Consider the following 18,268-nt stretch of genomic DNA (forward strand, 5'->3'; position numbering starts at 1 on the left):
ACAGAGGGAAGGGAGCCCACAGATTAAAGTCACCCCCCACTCACCATCACTATTTATATATTTCGTCGTCACCGTCACCTTCAACTTCGCACCATGATCGACGCTCCTCTGCTTCCAAAGCTTCGATCTTGAAGAGACTCTGAACCCGACCGACGCTCGCATCTTCTCCGGTAGAGAACCACCCATCTCCCCTCCCATGGCCGATTCCGTCTTCCATCACGTCGCTCGCGCTCCCGAAGATCCCATCCTCGGGGTAAAATCGATCACTCTCTCTCCTTGTCTGCGTGATCTGCATCTGCTTCTGGGTCTCCGGCCGAGGAAGCGGCGTCGCGAGTGGTCGCGATGCCGGGTCTTCTTTGGTACTCGCGTGTCTGCGTACGATGATTTGATCTCCATTTCGGCGCTGTGCCTGTCTGTCTGTCTGTCTGGCTGTGGGTTTGCCTTGTGTCGAGGAGGCTGGAGGTAGTGACTAGTGAGTTGTTGGGTCGTGATGTTTGGCTGCAGCTTCTTGGGTGCTTTTATGTTTTTTCTTTTTTTTCTTTTTTATCTCCGGCGAAGTTCTTGATGGTATGGTTGAATACGGATGGTGAAGTCGGTTGAAACGTTGGTTTTTGTGAGGCGTCGAGGTGTATTGGGGAAACTATCTGTTGACGGATCGCTGCTTGTCGGGAGTTGCATGAGATGCTAGACTGATTGCGAAGAGTTGTCCGTGCCCTTGTTGGGTTTTTAATCTAATGAGCGAGTGATCTGCTCTGAGAAACTGCTTTGATTTCTTTCATTCTTGGAGTTGTCTTGTCTTACAGACATTATACGCCACGCTTTGAGATTTTGTTTCTGAACCCAGCTCTGTTGCTAAACTATATTATGTTGATCTTTGTTTCCTAGGATTGTTTTGTCTTGTACATCTCGATAGTGAAAGCTTTGGCCTATTGTGCTTGAACAGGTGACTGTTGCATATAACAAAGATACTAGCCCAGTCAAATTGAATTTGGGTGTTGGTGCCTACCGTACAGAGGTAAATTATCTTCCATCTAAAACATTATGATGTATCATTGTTGGACTTAAGACACTCGAAGGTACAGCTTAGTTACCCAGTGCATGTTCTTCCTGGGTTTGGATGCTTTTATACCTTTCCTCTCTGCTCATGATCATATGAAAAATTTATGCCAATAATTTACTTCTCTAGAGTGCAAGGACGGATTCATAGTTTCTCCTTAGTGGGGCCAAACTTAACTAGTTATCATAAGGTCATAACTTATATTGATTCAAGCAAAGATGATGCAGCTTGTTTACTTGAAACAGACTGCTTGATCATTTGGTTAACATTTTTGTTTGTCTAGCTAGTATCTTATCATAAATATATAATGTCTGACAGAATTCTTAAATATGGGGCCAAAATGAAGAAAATATGCAGATCGATAGCTTATCTAAATGCTTCTTTCAGAAATTTTGTGCTGGCAGAATTCATATAATTCAAAAATATTGGATAATGTTAATAATCTGATTAAAAGTCAGTGGTGGCGATTGTCAGCAGTTCTTGCTAGAGTGTGCTTAGGTTCTTATGCACAAAGATGGATAGGTTTTGCTTCAGCATGATATTGGATGAATACAAACTGCCGCTTGGTTATTTATGTTCTATTGCTTGTGACTCATTGGGCATTAATGGCAAATAAGCAGTGATTCCTAATAGGCGCTACCTTTAGGTATATGTTAGTTGGGACTGTAATCTCAAAATCAATCGTTTAAGGTTTCTGATAAAAAAGATGGATCTTTTTTTTATGAGGTGAAAAGATGAAGCTGCATAAGTGACCCCTGAGCTTTCGTTTCAGAGTTGTTCAAAGTTGCAATAGTTGTGAAATGTTTACCTAGTCTCAGGGTTGACTTAGTATCCTGCAAGTTGGTTTTCTTAATAAGGAAATTAAATTGTCAGAAGACTATATGTTTCCTATCCTGATGCAAGCTTCTTCTCTCTTGGCTGTCTATTCATGTGAATGACAGGAAGGAAAACCTCTTGTCCTCAGTGTAGTAAGACAGGCAGAGCAGTCTCTTGTTAATGATGCGTGAGTTGTCTACTTTCATATTTCTTATCTGTAACGGAATTCAGGCCTATCATTGTGATTCATTGATTGTACGTTCATAAATTCAGATCACGGGTGAAGGAATATCTTCCGATTATTGGATTGGCAGAATTCAATAAATTGAGTGCAAAGCTCATCTTTGGTGCTGACAGGTAGAAAAGTTCACTTGGCATGATATGTTCGACGTAATTCAATCATTTGACTAAATTCTCATCTTATTTGTACCTCCTTTGTGTGTTGCATCTTTTGTGCTGTTGAATAGCCCCGCTATTCAGGAGAACAGGGTCACCACTGTGCAGTGCTTGTCAGGTACAGGTTCACTGAGAGTTGGCGGTGAGTTTTTGGCGAGGCATTACCATGAGGTATAGCACTATTTATTTATCCATTTATTCATCTTGCACGAAATCAAAATGACTAGATTATACACTTACGAAAGATCCGTCTGTAAAAACATTTCCTTGGTTTTTATTCAGCGCACAATATACATTCCCCAACCAACTTGGGGGAACCACCCGAAAGTTTTTACTCTGGCTGGATTATCTGTAAAATACTATCGATATTATGATCCTGCAACACGTGGACTTGATTTCCAAGGTGAATTACTTTTTAGCTAGCCTATTATTAAGCTCTCCTCTGTGTATACATATATATTTGCAGGCAGGTATGCACATCGGATTGTTTTCTTGAATTCATGATAGATTTATTTTTTTAGAGTATAACAATCTAGTCTCTAATGTGTTGTAGGTCTGCTGGAAGATCTTGGATCTGCACCATCTGGAGCAGTTGTCCTACTACATGCCTGTGCTCATAACCCAACTGGTGTTGACCCAATCGTTGACCAGTGGGAGCAGATAAGGCAGTTGATGAGATCAAAAAAGTTGTTACCTTTCTTTGACAGTGCCTATCAGGTGGGTTGTCGAACAGATTGATATACTTAGGATGGATACATCGTTTCATGTGAAACAACTGAAGAAATTTTTATCTTGGTTTAAAATTCTCTCTTGAAACCCTAGGGTTTTGCCAGCGGAAGTCTTGATGCTGATGCACAATCTGTTCGTATGTTTGTGGCTGATGGTGGTGAGTGCCTGGTAGCACAAAGCTATGCCAAAAACATGGGACTCTATGGAGAGCGTGTTGGAGCCCTAAGTATTGTATGAGCTATCTGTCCTTTTTCAACTGTAGAAAACTGACTCCAAACCATGTTTCATTTCCAGTAGATAATCTATTTGAAAGTTTGCTTCAGTTGCTTAAATTTCACTTTCTAATGTAGATTACATTTGTGTAAGCGAAACATGACAGAATGACTGATTCATTTTTCATGTCTGTATTTGAGTTGAATATTGACTGCTGGCCCTGAATATGTTTGAACTCCCATTTTAATCTATAGGTATGCAAAACATCTGATGTTGCTGGCAGGGTCGAGAGTCAACTGAAACTCGTGATTCGGCCTATGTATTCTAATCCTCCTCTTCATGGAGCCTCTATTGTTGCCACAATCCTCAGGGACAAGTAAGGAGTTGAGTTGTGTGCTGACACTGCAAGTGCCATGCCATAACTCGTATTTCAGAAATTCTTTATATACTCAAAAGAAGTTGATCAATTTACTTCTCTAGCCACTGATTTCTCTTGATTTTTCTTTCTACCCTCGTGCCTTGTGCTAACTTACATTTCCTCATGTGTCAGTCTTTTTTTTTTTGTGGGAACTATAAATATGGTTTGAGTGCTAAATTACATTTCTTCATGTCAGTCTTTTTTTTTTTGTGGGAACTATAAATATGGTTTCACTCAAATATGTCTACCTCATATATGCAGGGACATGTACAATGAATGGACTATTGAATTGAAGGCAATGGCTGACCGCATTAAAAGCATGCGTCGTGAACTTTTTGAAGCCTTGAAGGCCAGAGGTGGGTGCTTTTTTGAAGTTTTGTATCTGCTGAATTGAACTTGCTCAGCTATGTCGATTTATTGTTGTTTAGCTGAATACCCTTAGCTGTTTGGTTTTGTCATTTGTCGCTCTACTATGTGTATTGCATTCTTCAATAAAATCCTAATCGATTGTGTCAAAAGATTGAGTCAGCGAAACCTGGGATTTCTCCCTCCTTGTCTATCCCTTCCTCCTGAATGTGCATGATAGGTCATGCATTTCGGCGGCCAAGCAAGGCCGCGTCTCATGAATTTCAGTGGGGCAAATGTCTCCACTAAAGTCTAACTTTTGTTTTACTTTAATATGCTTTTTGGGTGGGTTCACTTCGCATATCTTTGCCCAATTCAACTCAAAACTCACTCATACTGTAACTATTACTTGCTGCTTTTGCTTGCAAGAGGAAAAATTGACTGATGCAATCAGATTATTCGACTTACTGAATGGGTCGATTTTTTGAACTACATCTTCATTATATAGGTTTATGCAAATTTCATAGTAAAACGCTTATATTTCACGAGTTTTCTTATAGGGATATTATCTTATCATTTCATTGCATCTACTGCCAGAATCTCTGAGCAATGCTCCTGCATTTTTAAATATAGTTTCTCATATCTTTGGTTGATGAGGTTGTAATTGGCCTAAAATTGCCTGGTTTGCCTCGACTCTTTAAGAGTGAGCTGTTTAGATGAAAAAATGTTTGTGCACTGACTCTAACCAACCACGGGGGAAATAATTTAGAATTATTTCACCCAAAGAAGGTTCCTGCTTAAACTGTGTAGTTCCTAATTAGACAGTCTGAACCATTTTAAATATGTTTGAGCCTGCCTGTGAGTTGGGTCTACTGTACTCATAAAGGATGAAAGGTTCTCCGGTTACTGGTTTTTCTCTTTTATAGGCACTCCTGGTGACTGGAGTCACATTATCAAGCAGATTGGCATGTTTACTTTCACCGGATTGAACTCGGAGCAAGTCGCATTTATGACACGAGAATATCATATCTATATGACATCCGACGGGTAACGAATTCTATACCCTCTTGGTTGGTTTATCTTGTATTCGACTATTTATTCCATTCGCTGTTCACGATAGTTGCTTTGAGACCATTATACCATCATGATTCTATACTTTCAGTTTGTCTGACACCTCCATGTAAGAGCATTCTCATGCCTTTTTTGAGCAGTATACCCTTTCCACAAGTGCTTCCTATGAAGTTTCTGGTTATAACCACTTAGTAACAATTAAACTACGCTCTTTAACGTAAAACCCAACACAAGAACATGATTAGTGTGCACAGAGTTGAATGGAAATCCATTTTTTCTCATAGCATTCTTATATTAAACATGCAGGAGAATCAGCATGGCAGGTCTGAGCTCGAGGACTGTTCCTCATCTGGCAGATGCCATTCATGCGGCTGTTACTGGTTCTTCCTAAATGCTCACAAGCATCATTCTTGTAAGCGTGCACGTCCTCGTTCGCGACGTGATTAGTTCATTACAATTTTGCTTACTCTTGCTTGTATCTGGTTTGAATAATCTGACCCCGACGAGTCAGGCATTTGAAGCATCCTCTTTTGTGCTGGGAACCGGAATTTAAAGACATGTTATGACAAAATATTAGGAATTCCCTATAAATTTGTTGGTGTCATTAGACCTGTCAAAATGGATGATAAATCATTTAATTAACTCACCTCTATAATTCTCTTTTCAATCTCTCTTGCCCTTACTCAATCTCGCGCTCGTTTATTACGTGCTCTCACCTCAATTTAGATGAGTTTTTCTAAATGGACAAGTATGAACAACAAATATGGATCGGATTGGGTATGAATTAGATATAGATTGCCAAATTTGTCTCATATAGAAATGAATCGAAATGGGTTAAATGTATTAATTTGGATCAGATCATTTTTTACTAGATTCACTCATTTGACTGACGGGTCTATATGTAAGGTCAAGTCGCTGGTTGTACATACATTCATTTTCTTTTCCATTCCGGTCAGTCCCAAGGGGGCCAGCATCAAATCATCTACATTTTAGTCGATAAAGCAAAATCAAAGCAACTCTGTTTTCTGATGTTCGACTAGAGCTTAGTCCTTAAGCCAAACCCCCAACAAATTAATAGCAAGTCCAGAGAGGACAAGAAATGGTTTTACCGAGGAGCACCGTGAACAAGCCAAAGACTGTAAAAGCTCTGATCACCTCAAAGATAAGCATAATAAAAGCTTAATAACTCTGATTCCTTCGGTAAAAAGAGTACAACAAATACGGACATTCTCGTACGGTGCTCGGCAAGACTAACTCGGCAACAAAAGAAGACAGATTGCCGGGCGGATCCGACCAATTCTACAAAACCTGTCCCAAAATTGATTAAGAAGTTTGGGCCTTCGACTTTCATCGGCCTACCTTCTGAGATTTGTTTGCACGACCAAAGCCAGAGTCATTCCCCCTCGAGCGAGGGTGCTTCCCACCTCTAAAATGTTTTCCTCCTCTGAAAGGAAAAAAGTTTTATCGTTACGAGAGAGAGAGAGAGAGAGAGAGAGAGAATGTTAATAAGACACGTGAACAAAATGTATGAGGTGACGAATCAACCGCACGGTGTGCATACTAACCTTCCTCGTCCACCCCTAGTATCCCGAAATCTATCCTGGCCACCACGAAGCAGGCCCCAGTATTCCTTTTCTGCCTCACCTGCGAGAATGAGATTAGCGGATCATTCAAACATCGTAATACACTTTGCAGCTTGCTGCACTCTCACCCGTGTGTGGAAAAGACATCAGAAAAAGCCCAAGATCTGATGAAAACGAAAAGAACTGAGACCAAATACACTTGCAAAAAATTTGCAGCTGCCCACGCAGTAATATTGTCTAAAGAATTTACCAAAAATTGGAAAAGAGATCAATTGTGCAGATTCAAACAACTCGAAGATAAATATCAATTAAAATTCACATCTAACCACAAGAAGAAGATACCACTCAAACCGTTATGAAATGCTGGCAAAGGGAATAAAAAAAAAGGCTCTAATAAAAGAGCATCTCCAAGTCTATTTTATAGGTTATCATACAACAAAGACCAACCAACAAAACATATCCTACTGCTGAAACTATAATTATTATACTTCCACGGGGCAATACCCACGGTCTTGAAATTGCAGACGGCACTTGAAATAGAAGCTAACATTTTCATCAATAGGAAACTAGATAGAAACTCAATATGGTAAGTGGCCACAAATGCTTCCATCAGAATACTGTCATCAATGGGAGGAAACAAGAAGCACCGAGTAAAAAGAAAGTCACTATCTACCTGTAACAGGTTCCAACGTGGCAACATAGTTTTTAACCAAAAGACCCCCTTCTTCAGCAAGAACTGCTGCAGCACGAGCTTTTTGGGCTGCTTCAGGTTCTTCAAACCTTATGTGACCCGATTCATCTCCCATCTTGAAGTCAACAAACTTCAGAAACACCCAGAACCATTAAAAGTAGTCAGATAAACGGAATAAGATAGCCACTACATCTGTCAACAAAAGAAATTCTCCGGTTCAAGGAGCCACTAACTAGACGACCAAAGCATAATCAAGCCACCGGCCTTCGCATTGTAAAGAAAGAAATGTAAGGATGTCTTTAGCTTTAAAGGTAACTGAAAAGTGCAGGCAATAATTTCCTCTTCTACATCACAACTAAATAAGCAAATTAGCGCATCTCCACAAACCAGAAAGAATTAGAGAAATGAGCAAAGTACCTTAACAGTGCCAAACTTCCCAAAGACATTCTTCAGATCCTCACGCATTACCACATTCATGTCCTTCTTATAGGTAGTGGAAGATCTCTCCTTCTCTCCATCCTTATGTGAGGCACCTTCAGCAGACTGCTCTCCACTTTCATGCTCCTTTTCGCTACTCTCTAGACCATTATTTGCACCTTCTGTTGTATCTTTCTGCAGCCCAGCATCATCATTGACATGTTCTGATGCTGCCTGATCAGCTTCAGTATTGATCTTCTCTGAAGAATCTTTAGACCCGTCAACATTTAACCCTTCTGTGTTTTCACTTGCTGCTGGCTCACGAGTGCCATTTTCCTCAGTAGAACCTCCATCTCCAATGCGCTTCAATGTGAATGCAACAAGTAAGCCTTTTGGGTAGCTGCAAAAATAAGAGAGTGGATGTCATCATGCTCGATATGTCTGAAGAAAGTAGGAAAAAGAAAACATAAGCTTAACCTCTACAATCAAGAGGCAATGTCTTACTTCAGCTGTGGATCAGAATTATTCTTGTTGTCTGAACTCATGGGAGGAGCATTCTCAAACTCTTCCATCATTTTTGCTCTTTCAGCATCAAAATCCTTCCTGAAGGGCACAAAGGCATTAGCCATACATACAACAACATAACCTCATCCACAAACCCAGCACTATCAATTCAACAGATCCCTAAACACCACAAGACACAGGAAAAGGTGATAACAGCTACAGAAGAGGATTCGCCAGTCAAATTGAACATTACAGTACAACAGCCAGCTCTACACCCCCAACTGTATCAAGCTAATGTCTCTTCTAGCAACTACAGTTTCACTAACAGAGTTTACCAAATGTAGAAAGTCTCTCTTTTCCAGCAACTTGACAAAAGATATGGAAGTGTGGTTAGGGTGCGGGATACTGGTATCTAGTGACTCTTCAAATCTCAGGACTATGATATTCCAACACCAAACACAAGTAAACTGGTGAAAATCCTATGAAAATCCTCCAGCGAAATATGTAAAGCACGCACGAATACTCATCTCATTAGCTCAACTTCACAATGTTACTAATAATTAGTCACTCATAAAAGAACTCCCAACTATGATGATCTAACACCAAACAAGTAAAGTGTCAAAAATCTTACGAAAATCCTCTCCAGCCTTAGTATCTAGAGCACAATGATCGCACAACCATCCATCTCATGACCACAAATTCATTTGAGTGAAAAGAGAATGACAATGTGATGTATCTTTTGGCAGAGTGCCCAAAGTAGTGCAACAATACATAAGGAAACTTCAAAGTTTCAAAACTAAAAGGATCTTTTTAAAACCCATGAGTCGGGTTTGTAAATAAGGAACAGAATTTTGTGTATAGATTATGCGAATGGCACAGGTCGATTCCTCACACCACCAAGTACAAAGCATTTCATGCTTAGGCCACCCACTAGGGCTTTGACTCGTGTCTTACCTGGTTCATGAAATTAGTGAGTTATTTCAAGGCTCAGGATACCAACTTAAAGTGGGCTTCCTTGTCATAAAATACAATTGGAGCTTTTATGCTCTAGCAGAAATTTAGAATGAAAGGTTGTAGTAGCAGGAAATTGAGAGCCATTAGTGTCAAAGTCAAACAGCAGATTGAGCTCTACAGTTTTATCGCAAAGATCAACCCTCAGGTACTTTTTCTGACATAGCTATCAAGACATCACATTACAAAACAGTTCCACAGACAGTAAAGTTACAGTGAACTAAGCACTTGCATGTCATTACTTGGTCCAACATTGACCATTTTCATAATGATGAAATAAAGTTACTAAAGCTTATGTTATCATTACACAATCCAATTGCCTGGAACTTGTAAAATAGCGCAAAGGTAAGCAAAGATCACTAAAGTAAATTCCCTTTAAAAACAATTGACATAAAAAAACTTACTTTGGTTTTAGCTCTAATTCAACTCCTGCATAAACTACACTCTCATTCAAAACCCTCTCAGCATCTTCCTGGGCTGAAAATTCAACCAAAGCTGTGCCACAAAATACCCTTTTGTCTGCAACATGGCGAGGTAGCCTCACACTATTAACCTGAAATAGAGGGACTCAGAACCATGTCCACATTCACAAAATGTAAAAAGAAGGGCATTATAGGAGACAAAAGAAAAGGAAAAGGTAAACCCAATCGAAGGCCTCATAAGTTAATTCTTGAAGCTCCAACTTCTACATTGCCCTATATCTCACTATGTCACAAGAGATGGAAGATCTCAAACAGAATTTCATCCACAGAACTAGTCAGGTTGGAACATCGATTCACTACATAGGTATAATGGTGACTTGGTAATCATCCAGCACATACATAAAAGCAACTTTTGCACAGATTCAGAAGGTCAAGTGCTTTGAAAAGACCTGGAAGCTTAACTCCGTCAGGGTAGTCAAAAGAGCACAAGGCACATGCTGAAGCGCAAAAGAAAGGCAAGGCAATGGCTTTTCGCCTCTGTGATGTTTAGGCGAGGCGCCTTCAACAAGCCACATACGTTTCTCACCTAAGCCATCAGGCGCACAAGGTGTCAGGTGCTCGCGTAATATAAATTGTGGGTTATGGAAACCCAGGCGAGTCTTTCTTTTACATGACACATATATCCTTTTATTTTAAAAACATAGAGAGAAAAGAGATCCAGAAAAGTAATTTTTAAACCTAGAAGAATGTGTTTGACTTTGTTTTCTTCTGAGTTGTATGACATTATGTTTGGGTTACTTTTCACTCCATCCCTACGGCTAAGAGCACAGTTTTCTTGCACAGCATTTATTTACATTTCTTATATAGTTCAAAATTTAAATATAAGGTTTATTCTTCTCAATTGCGCCTTGCTTTGCTTGGGTTTGCGCTTTTTTTTCGCCTCGCCTTAAGTAAGATAATCCAAAATTTTTGTTCCCGAATATTTAACCCATCCTAACCGACTGAATTGACCAAGTCAAACTTCCCAATTATAACCAAAGAAGGGCACAAGCTGTTCAAGTTATTCCTTAATATAATTGACTATAATTTACCAACAAAAGCAGCTTTCCACGTGCTCAGGGAAAAGAGACGATAAACATGCTGCTCTAGCATGATCTATGTGTCCTAGAACCTTGCTCTTGCAACCACTCAACACAAAAAGGAGAACCAGATCACCACCGAAAAAAATCAAATAAGATCGTGAAAAAACTCCTTAATCGACCAACACAAATGAATAGATGTGGTAGAATGAGTACTACATAAAACTCAGGAATGCAAATCTACCTATCACAGATGAAATCCATGACAAGGGACAAGAAACGCTAAACTTGCAAAAAAGATGCAAACAGAGAAGTATGAAGGCTGTCATCACCTTCGCAAATTGAGTGAAAAAGGATTCCACATTTTCCAGCTTTACATTATACTCTAGCGGTGATGCAGCAATGGTTCTTGTATCTACTTGCTCAATCACCTCTTCAGCTTTCAATTCAGTAATCCTACCAACTCTCTTCCCTGAGAGATAAAGAAAACATAAATGACAGAGTATGTGCAATACCCTAGCATCCCAAAAAGATTGTATGTGATCCAATGCTTACTAAGGTCATTCTTTCCATATCCAGGAAGTAATGTTTTTTAATGCATCTAAAGCAAGTCATGTAGCTTCATATTTCCTCAATAGCCAGTATGAAGGATCACGGGCAAACCTCCTATACTCCTCCCAATATCAACATGTACCCTCAAGCTACTTAAACCTAGGGAAAGATATTTAAAAAGTAATCGCACCACTATCTCGTCAACAATCTTACACACTGAAAGAAACCCCCCCCCCCCCCCCCAAAAAAAAAAAAATAATAATTAAATGGGTTAAATTGTAATGAAAAGAGAGTATCTCGCAGATGTATAAACATTATAGAAATGAATACACAGAGAAAATCACCATCTTCAGAAAGTTTAAGAAATTCAGACTTCCGAAGGACATCAGCCACTGCCTTCACCGTTTCCTCCGGTATCTCTTCAGGCTTGAGGGTCTCCAATCCCAGATGGCTCCTCATCCGCGTGAACGAGCAAATCAACGCTAAACTGACCACTGCAGCATAATTAAGCTCCACAACAACAGACAAGCAGAGAACTCCCAACTCATCGAAACCAACCAAAACCCGCAGACACCAAAAACCCACAAACGGCTATAAAAATAGATAAAAACAACGCAAACACGTGACCAGAGAACGCAAGCAGCAGAGGATACGCCCATCTTCGCTCTCGCCGATCGACTTCTTGAGGAAATTGTCCCTCGGAAGATTACTGTCGCTGAAATAGAACTCCACCTGCGCATTTCGGCAGATGTTAGCAGGGCTTTAGGCGAAGCGAATCGCCCCCGAAATCCCAAAAAAAGCGCGAGCGCGAGAGACGATTCGAGGAGTTCGGGAGGACCTGGCGATGAACTTTCTTGGCTGTTTCTTCGTCCAGCGACGGCGACGCCATTGATGCTTCTTCCTCTTTCCTTCTCTGCGTGATCGGAGGAAGGAATGGCGAGAGAGTTCGTCGGTGGGGGGTTTTTGGAGGCTCGGAAGGGAGAACGACTCCGCGAGAAATGGAGGTGATTTTATTAGGGTTTTAGGGGAAGGAGGAGGAGGAGGAGAGAGGGGTTGGACCGGGTTCGCTTCCGGACCGATTGTGGAGCCGGTTTCGCTCTCCATATTCCGGTTCGCTTTGGAGTTTCTTTTTCCTTCCTTTGGGTCGAAAAGAGAGAATAAAGGAAAATACAGTGTCGCCCTTTCGGAGACATCTGTGGAAAGTTAAAAATGTATTACTCATTGTACTCACATATATACCAGTTTGAAGTTTTTCATGGTATTATCTTCGTATTCCAATGTCATTTTCTTGCCATTTGGTGAATTTTTACGGTACGTTGGATTTGATGCTCAAATTACAATCAAGAGATTGATTAGAATCGAGCTTTGCTTCTATGCTGCATATTGCATATTGTTGACGAGAAATAAATGGTAAAATAGTATGGTGACGTCCCGTATTCAATTAAATGTCCGTTACAAAAAACAATGACAAAATCGGATGGCTGAGTTAGGGGAGTGTGGAAAAATAGCTCGTCTATTTGCCATTTGGATCTCTGCCCACCTCTTCCTAAGCATCGGTTCATGCTAGCTTGAGTTTGAAAAAGGCATAAAGCAAAGTGGGACTCTGAGCTGTGAATGCCCAAAATTCGCTCTTGAAATGAAAGATTCTTTTTGTGGTCGTTTAGAACTGCATTTGGAAGGGAAAGAACCGAGCTTGCCATAAAAACAAATGACTGAACATGTGCTGCGGGTCCAATTTTGAAACAGCATCTGATTCTGGGGTAAAGATGACACAGTGGGAAAGTGGAGATCAGTTTAAAACAAAGTATCACCCACATTCATTCAGGTTCACTTGACTGTGAGCTTCACTGAAGCTACTTTAGAGAACATGGATGTAGAACGAAATGTTGCAAGCTTCTATTATCAAGGATGATCACATTGATTCAAAATATGGATCTGGGTCTAGAAAACTACTAGGTAAGACAGACAATATTTAGCTTTTAAGAGTCTGAAGAAAGAGCAGAAGAGCGATAGTGTGCGACGAAATCAGCAGATTCTGTTTGATCTGCAAAAATTCATGCATCGACCTCTCTCTTGGAGTTAAAATACATGACAACCAACTCTCAGAGCTAGTCACCATAGCAGTTTAACGCAGGCCTAACAAATACCATAAAGTAGGGAAAAGAACTACTGCAAACCCATGAAATACCCCACCGCAAGCCAAACATGACACCAGATTGCAATAGACAGCTACACAAACCACCAACCAGAGCAGCAAACCGACGCAAACCAACACATAATGCATTCTGCTGCGTCGTAAGGAAGAAAAACGGATGTAACCTATGGTCAACTCTAGAAACAGCACTGATGTGACGACCAATAAAACCAAACACCAGGGGGCAAAAGGCCTGTAAGTAGCAAGCTTGTAACACCCAGAGCTGATGTAAGCAGGTAAAGGCTAACAGCGCATATGAAAAGTTGAATTCAAGAAAGACTCTTTGCATACAACTCGCAAGACAACATGGCACAAGATGATGTCTCATCAAGTTCTACAACTAAAATATTCAATCCACGAAAGATTGAGGAAGTTGTATCTGTAAGATTCTTCATAGGACACATCTCATAAAATTGCACCAAGGAACATGAAGTTTCCCCTTAAGCCTTTCCGAATCCAACACTTCCTCTCTGTACCAAGTGCACCCAGCACTTTTTACTATCATCAATAGTAGCTAGTTCCGTATAGTAGGGGAATGAATGGTGAAAGGATGGAGATCATTCATCTTTGAGGAAAGACTCCTTCTGGCCTAGGATCATAGCTGAATGACTAAATTCCCTTGTTGAGAGCAAACAACAGCCAACCACAATGCAGAATAACATTATCACATGAAGTCCTCCTCCAGTTCCTGTAAAGACTTGTTTGCAGAGGCAATTTGCTTGTTAGATGTCATATTTTCAGCAACCATCAAGCCCTTGTAGCTCCTTAGTTCTGCCTGCCTCTCTTTTTCAAGCCTTTCCATTTCCTCTCGTCGTTTCTGAAAAAGAATGTTATACTTCATGATCTAGAGCTATCCAAGAAGACCAGGAAATTTGGTCCAAGACTCATTAACACATAACAAAAAACGGGTAGTTATTGTAACAGTTAAAACACTAGCACCCCTTTTAACCCACCTTTCACCCAACCAAAATAAATCAACTCGTGAAACCCTTAAAATAACATACAATCTGGGCTATGACAAACTACAGAAAGTTCAATGCCCACTCTCAAACATTATCTGAAGTAGAAGCCGAAGGCTATAAGCCACTAACAAAACATGACAGGTATTGTACAGCAATCAGAGCAGAATGCCAATTTTGTATACAGAACAGTCAAAACAGAATGACAGTATACAGGCCTGTTTCTTTAGGCTAAAGTAAAAGCAAAAAGTACTTTTTCTGCTTTTCCACCAAAATCAAAAAATATTATACAGAGTTTACAAATTATGAAGCTATATAAGAATCTGGATGTCAACATCTATATGGTGTGACAGTTTCAGGTATTTCAGGTTAAAAAAAGTTCAAAGTGTGTCTATCGCAAAATTTGGATTAAGCAAAAAATATAAGTGAAAGTCTATCCAAACATGCTCTAATGAAACAAGCATTGCAAAAAGAACAGCTTTGGAGGATGCAAGTGTTTACGGGAAACTTTCCAGCTTTATGACAGATTCCCTTGACATCTAGAAGGAAAATATATATATAATTATTAAAACCTGAACAGTTCTCTACTCTACCCATACACCAAACCAAACATCTATCCTATGTTCCAAAGTCACGTAAGATCAAAACACAGACTGCTGTAGTTTATTGTCTATCCAACATGAGGTGTGCTGCTAAAAGAAGGATTTCCAAAGCAGTCCATGGGGAGAATCACTATTGAAGCCTCTTCCCGCCACAGTTTCCAAAAATGCAAGTATGTCATACTTAAAGAGCATCAAAACCTAAATGCAGCCAATTCAACCCAACATGAGGTGTGCTGCTAAAGAAGGATTTCCAAAGCAGTCCATGGGGAGAACCACTATTGAAGCCTCTTCCGCCACAGTTTCCTAAAAAGCAAGTATGTCATACTTAAAGAGCATCAAAACCTAAATGCAGCTCCAATTCAACCCCAAAGAAATGTTCTTTCTTCATGCCTCAAAATTAACTTTCTATGACAACTGATCAATCTGGAGAAATTTACAGCTACCCATCAGCTTTGAGGGACAGATGTTACATCAAAATACAATGATGACTGAGATAAAAATAGAAGTGCAGGAAACAGAAGAAAAGGTATATATTCAAACACAGAAAGGATTTACTTTATCTCTTAGCTGTTGCTTTCTTTCTGCTCTTTCAGCTGCATTGACTGCCTCACGCTCAGCTGCAATCATAGCCGACATATCAAATAAGCAATCTAAGCCAATATGTTATATCTATGGCCGACAACAAGTTAGGGTTGAATACCCAAAAAAAAAGGAAAATTCATACCATATAAAATAGAGTACTCTATGGGGAAGAGTGATTAAACCTATACGTCGACCATAGAGATTTGAACAATCTAGATAAATTACTGAACAGATACTCCCAGAAGTCATAAAGTACGTGACACACATAAATTACCTTTTAAGTCAGGTTTCCTTTCCACTTTTGTCCGGTTCAGTCTATTGACGACATCATTAAGCCGTTTCTCAACTCTCACAGTGCGAACCTGGATACGTTGTTAAGAAGAAACAATCTGTTAGAATCAAATATGAACCCAGTTCAGAAAAAAAAAATAGCAAGTTTGATAAACAATAGTTTCAACAAGAAGTATATACCAATATGTTGGTACAGCAAAAAATAACAGAGGGAAAAAGACTTGCCATTTTGGAATTGTAGAAACCAACTTGACCAACATCCATGGACGCCGTTTTCTTCAGATTTCCCCAAGGAGTATAAACAACATCAATGTTGTTTATCTTGTTGCCTATGGATACAATTGACATGGGAACACGACGAAATATTAAATAACCATCAGGAACAGTTCAAGATGTTTAACAGACATGCAAAATGCACAAACTCCAAGCAGGCCATAAATCTCAGATAAACAGTCTGTCCTTTAGTCTCAGATAGCTAAATGGTCAAAAAAATGCTTTGAGAATAATACAGAAAATAATAGTGGTGTTGGTACAGTAACAAAAGTGCAGATCATTTGCCTTGGATAGAATTTGCTTTGACAAGTTGAGCACAGTCCTCCAGCACACCTTCACTAATATCATCAATTGTCTGACCTTTGTGCAGTCTCAAATATACATGAGCAGAGGACATTTTATCAACATGGAACCTGCAAAAGACAAACTCATATGAACAAAGTTTCACTTGGTGTTACATTGATAAGCAAAGAAAGAATCAGTTAGCTTCCTCTAAATTCATAGCCATCACTAGCTCAAACCACCCCCATAAAAAAGTCAATAAATCTTCGAAAGAATCTTAGTGTTAGACGAGACAAAAAATAAAAGAAGCAGTGCAGAGATCTCACTTCAGAATGAGTCATTAGCCAGGTATTCACAAAAGACTGGACATGTAATGCATTTCCTAGAAAGTCATAGATTCAGCTAAAAGTACAACGCATGTGAATAAGAAGCCTTTTGTTAACATGCTTAGATGCTAGCAAAAGAAACAGAAAGGGACGACTACTTGATAGAGTAGATATTATCAGCATAATTATTACTACATACTCAGATGAAAATAGAGTTGCTAAGGAAAGCAACAATCTTCACGTCATTCAAATAGTTAGGAAAACAAAAATGCAACACCCTCTCCACTGCAAGAACCTATCTTCTGATGCATAAAGGAGGACATTCAAAAAGCAACATAATTTTTAATCACTCAGCAGCGTAACCGTCAACTAATTTCTCAGTAATCAAAAGATGCAGTGAACAAGTTCGAGAAAGCTTTCAAAAGCCAAAGACAGGGAAAGAAAACACAATAGCAAGTACACAAGCGACCTTAAATTGAAATAAACAGTGACATACTTTGACATTTCATAAGATTGAGTTACCATTCAAGCCAATATAAGAGTGACAATATGAAATGCAAAAACAAGTTAATCCTACCTATATCACCGCATTCATAATTCAAAAGGAGAACGTATTATTATCTGCTTTTCCAAATTGACCAAGATTCCACTCCATTTCTTTTTCTTTTCTTTTTTTAAAGTATCGTGATTTCAGCCTCTCCCTTTAATCTAATTCAATTCATTTTCCAAATTGAACAGGATTCCATTCCATTTCTTCTTCTTCTTTTTCAAGTATCATGCTTTCAGCCTCTCTCTTTAATCTAATTCAATCCATTTTCCAAATTGACCAAGATTCCACTCCATTTCTTCTTCTTCTTCTTCTTCTTCTTCTTCTTTTAAAGTATCATGCTTTCAGCCTCTCTCTCTCTCTCTAATCTAATTCAGTCCATCTTCTAGGCGCGACAAACAGATAGTCCGCCGATCGTGACAATTGCAGAATCGCAATGCCGATACCAACGGGAATCCCAAAGCCCCTTCCCAAAAATTCCATAATTCGACGCGCCACACTCGATTTCAACGCAATTCCAGAGGGCCGATCCGAATTCGAGAGCACCCGCGATCAGCAATCCACAATCGAAACAGCGAGAGACGGAACCGAGACGGGGTAAGAGAGAGAGAGAGGGATCGAGTACCAAATGTCTTCGGGGAAGCCGTACTTGATGAGCTCCTCGTTCTCGTACTTGTCGAGGCCCATGAAGAGGGTGTAGTCGCCTGCCTCCGGACGGGCCTTGAAGTAGAACACCATCGTCGCCTCTCGCGCGCGCGTCCGAGGAAACGAGGAAGGAACGGTCCGATCGCCTAGGGTTTTGCTGTGGAGGAGGGAGGCGAGCGAGCAAGCGAGGTAGAGAGAGAGAGAGAGAGTCAAGCAGGTTAGCGTAGGAAAGAAGGCGAAGGAAGTCTCTCTCTGGGAACCTC

The 18,268-nt window shown here is 39.9% G+C and overlaps 3 protein-coding genes across 3 annotated transcripts; 1 reads left to right on the plus strand and 2 right to left on the minus strand.

Moving 5' to 3' along the window:
• Positions 1-5,616, plus strand: LOC115684243 (aspartate aminotransferase, cytoplasmic). Its single transcript, XM_030608982.2, has 12 exons — positions 1-253; positions 944-1,015; positions 1,999-2,060; positions 2,147-2,230; positions 2,341-2,440; positions 2,552-2,672; positions 2,823-2,986; positions 3,092-3,229; positions 3,466-3,587; positions 3,891-3,985; positions 4,901-5,021; positions 5,352-5,616. The coding sequence occupies exons 1-12, from the start codon at positions 197-199 to the stop codon at positions 5,434-5,436; spliced, it is 1,221 nt and encodes a 406-aa protein (XP_030464842.1). The 5' UTR covers positions 1-196; the 3' UTR covers positions 5,437-5,616.
• A 556-nt stretch (positions 5,617-6,172) lies between these two features.
• On the minus strand, positions 6,173-12,299 carry LOC115684205 (la protein 1). The gene is made up of 10 exons (XM_030608921.2): positions 12,143-12,299; positions 11,958-12,036; positions 11,649-11,798; positions 11,085-11,224; positions 9,656-9,804; positions 8,241-8,339; positions 7,737-8,136; positions 7,302-7,449; positions 6,611-6,689; positions 6,173-6,489 (listed from the first exon to the last, which is right to left on the minus strand). The coding sequence occupies exons 1-10, from the start codon at positions 12,191-12,193 to the stop codon at positions 6,393-6,395; spliced, it is 1,392 nt and encodes a 463-aa protein (XP_030464781.1). The 5' UTR covers positions 12,194-12,299; the 3' UTR covers positions 6,173-6,392.
• A 1,467-nt stretch (positions 12,300-13,766) lies between these two features.
• On the minus strand, positions 13,767-18,240 carry LOC115684206 (uncharacterized). The gene is made up of 6 exons (XM_056306512.1): positions 17,986-18,240; positions 16,491-16,618; positions 16,158-16,261; positions 15,916-16,003; positions 15,615-15,676; positions 13,767-14,315 (listed from the first exon to the last, which is right to left on the minus strand). Exons 1-6 carry the CDS (start codon positions 18,096-18,098, stop codon positions 14,163-14,165), a joined length of 648 nt encoding a protein of 215 aa, XP_056162487.1. The 5' UTR covers positions 18,099-18,240; the 3' UTR covers positions 13,767-14,162.
• Positions 18,241-18,268: the final 28 nt, after the last annotated feature.

This window comes from Syzygium oleosum, unplaced genomic scaffold (assembly GCF_021117445.2).
Source record: "Syzygium oleosum isolate NSW1041296 unplaced genomic scaffold, Sole_v2.1 Sole_v2.44, whole genome shotgun sequence".
Lineage (NCBI taxonomy): Eukaryota > Viridiplantae > Streptophyta > Magnoliopsida > Myrtales > Myrtaceae > Syzygium > Syzygium oleosum.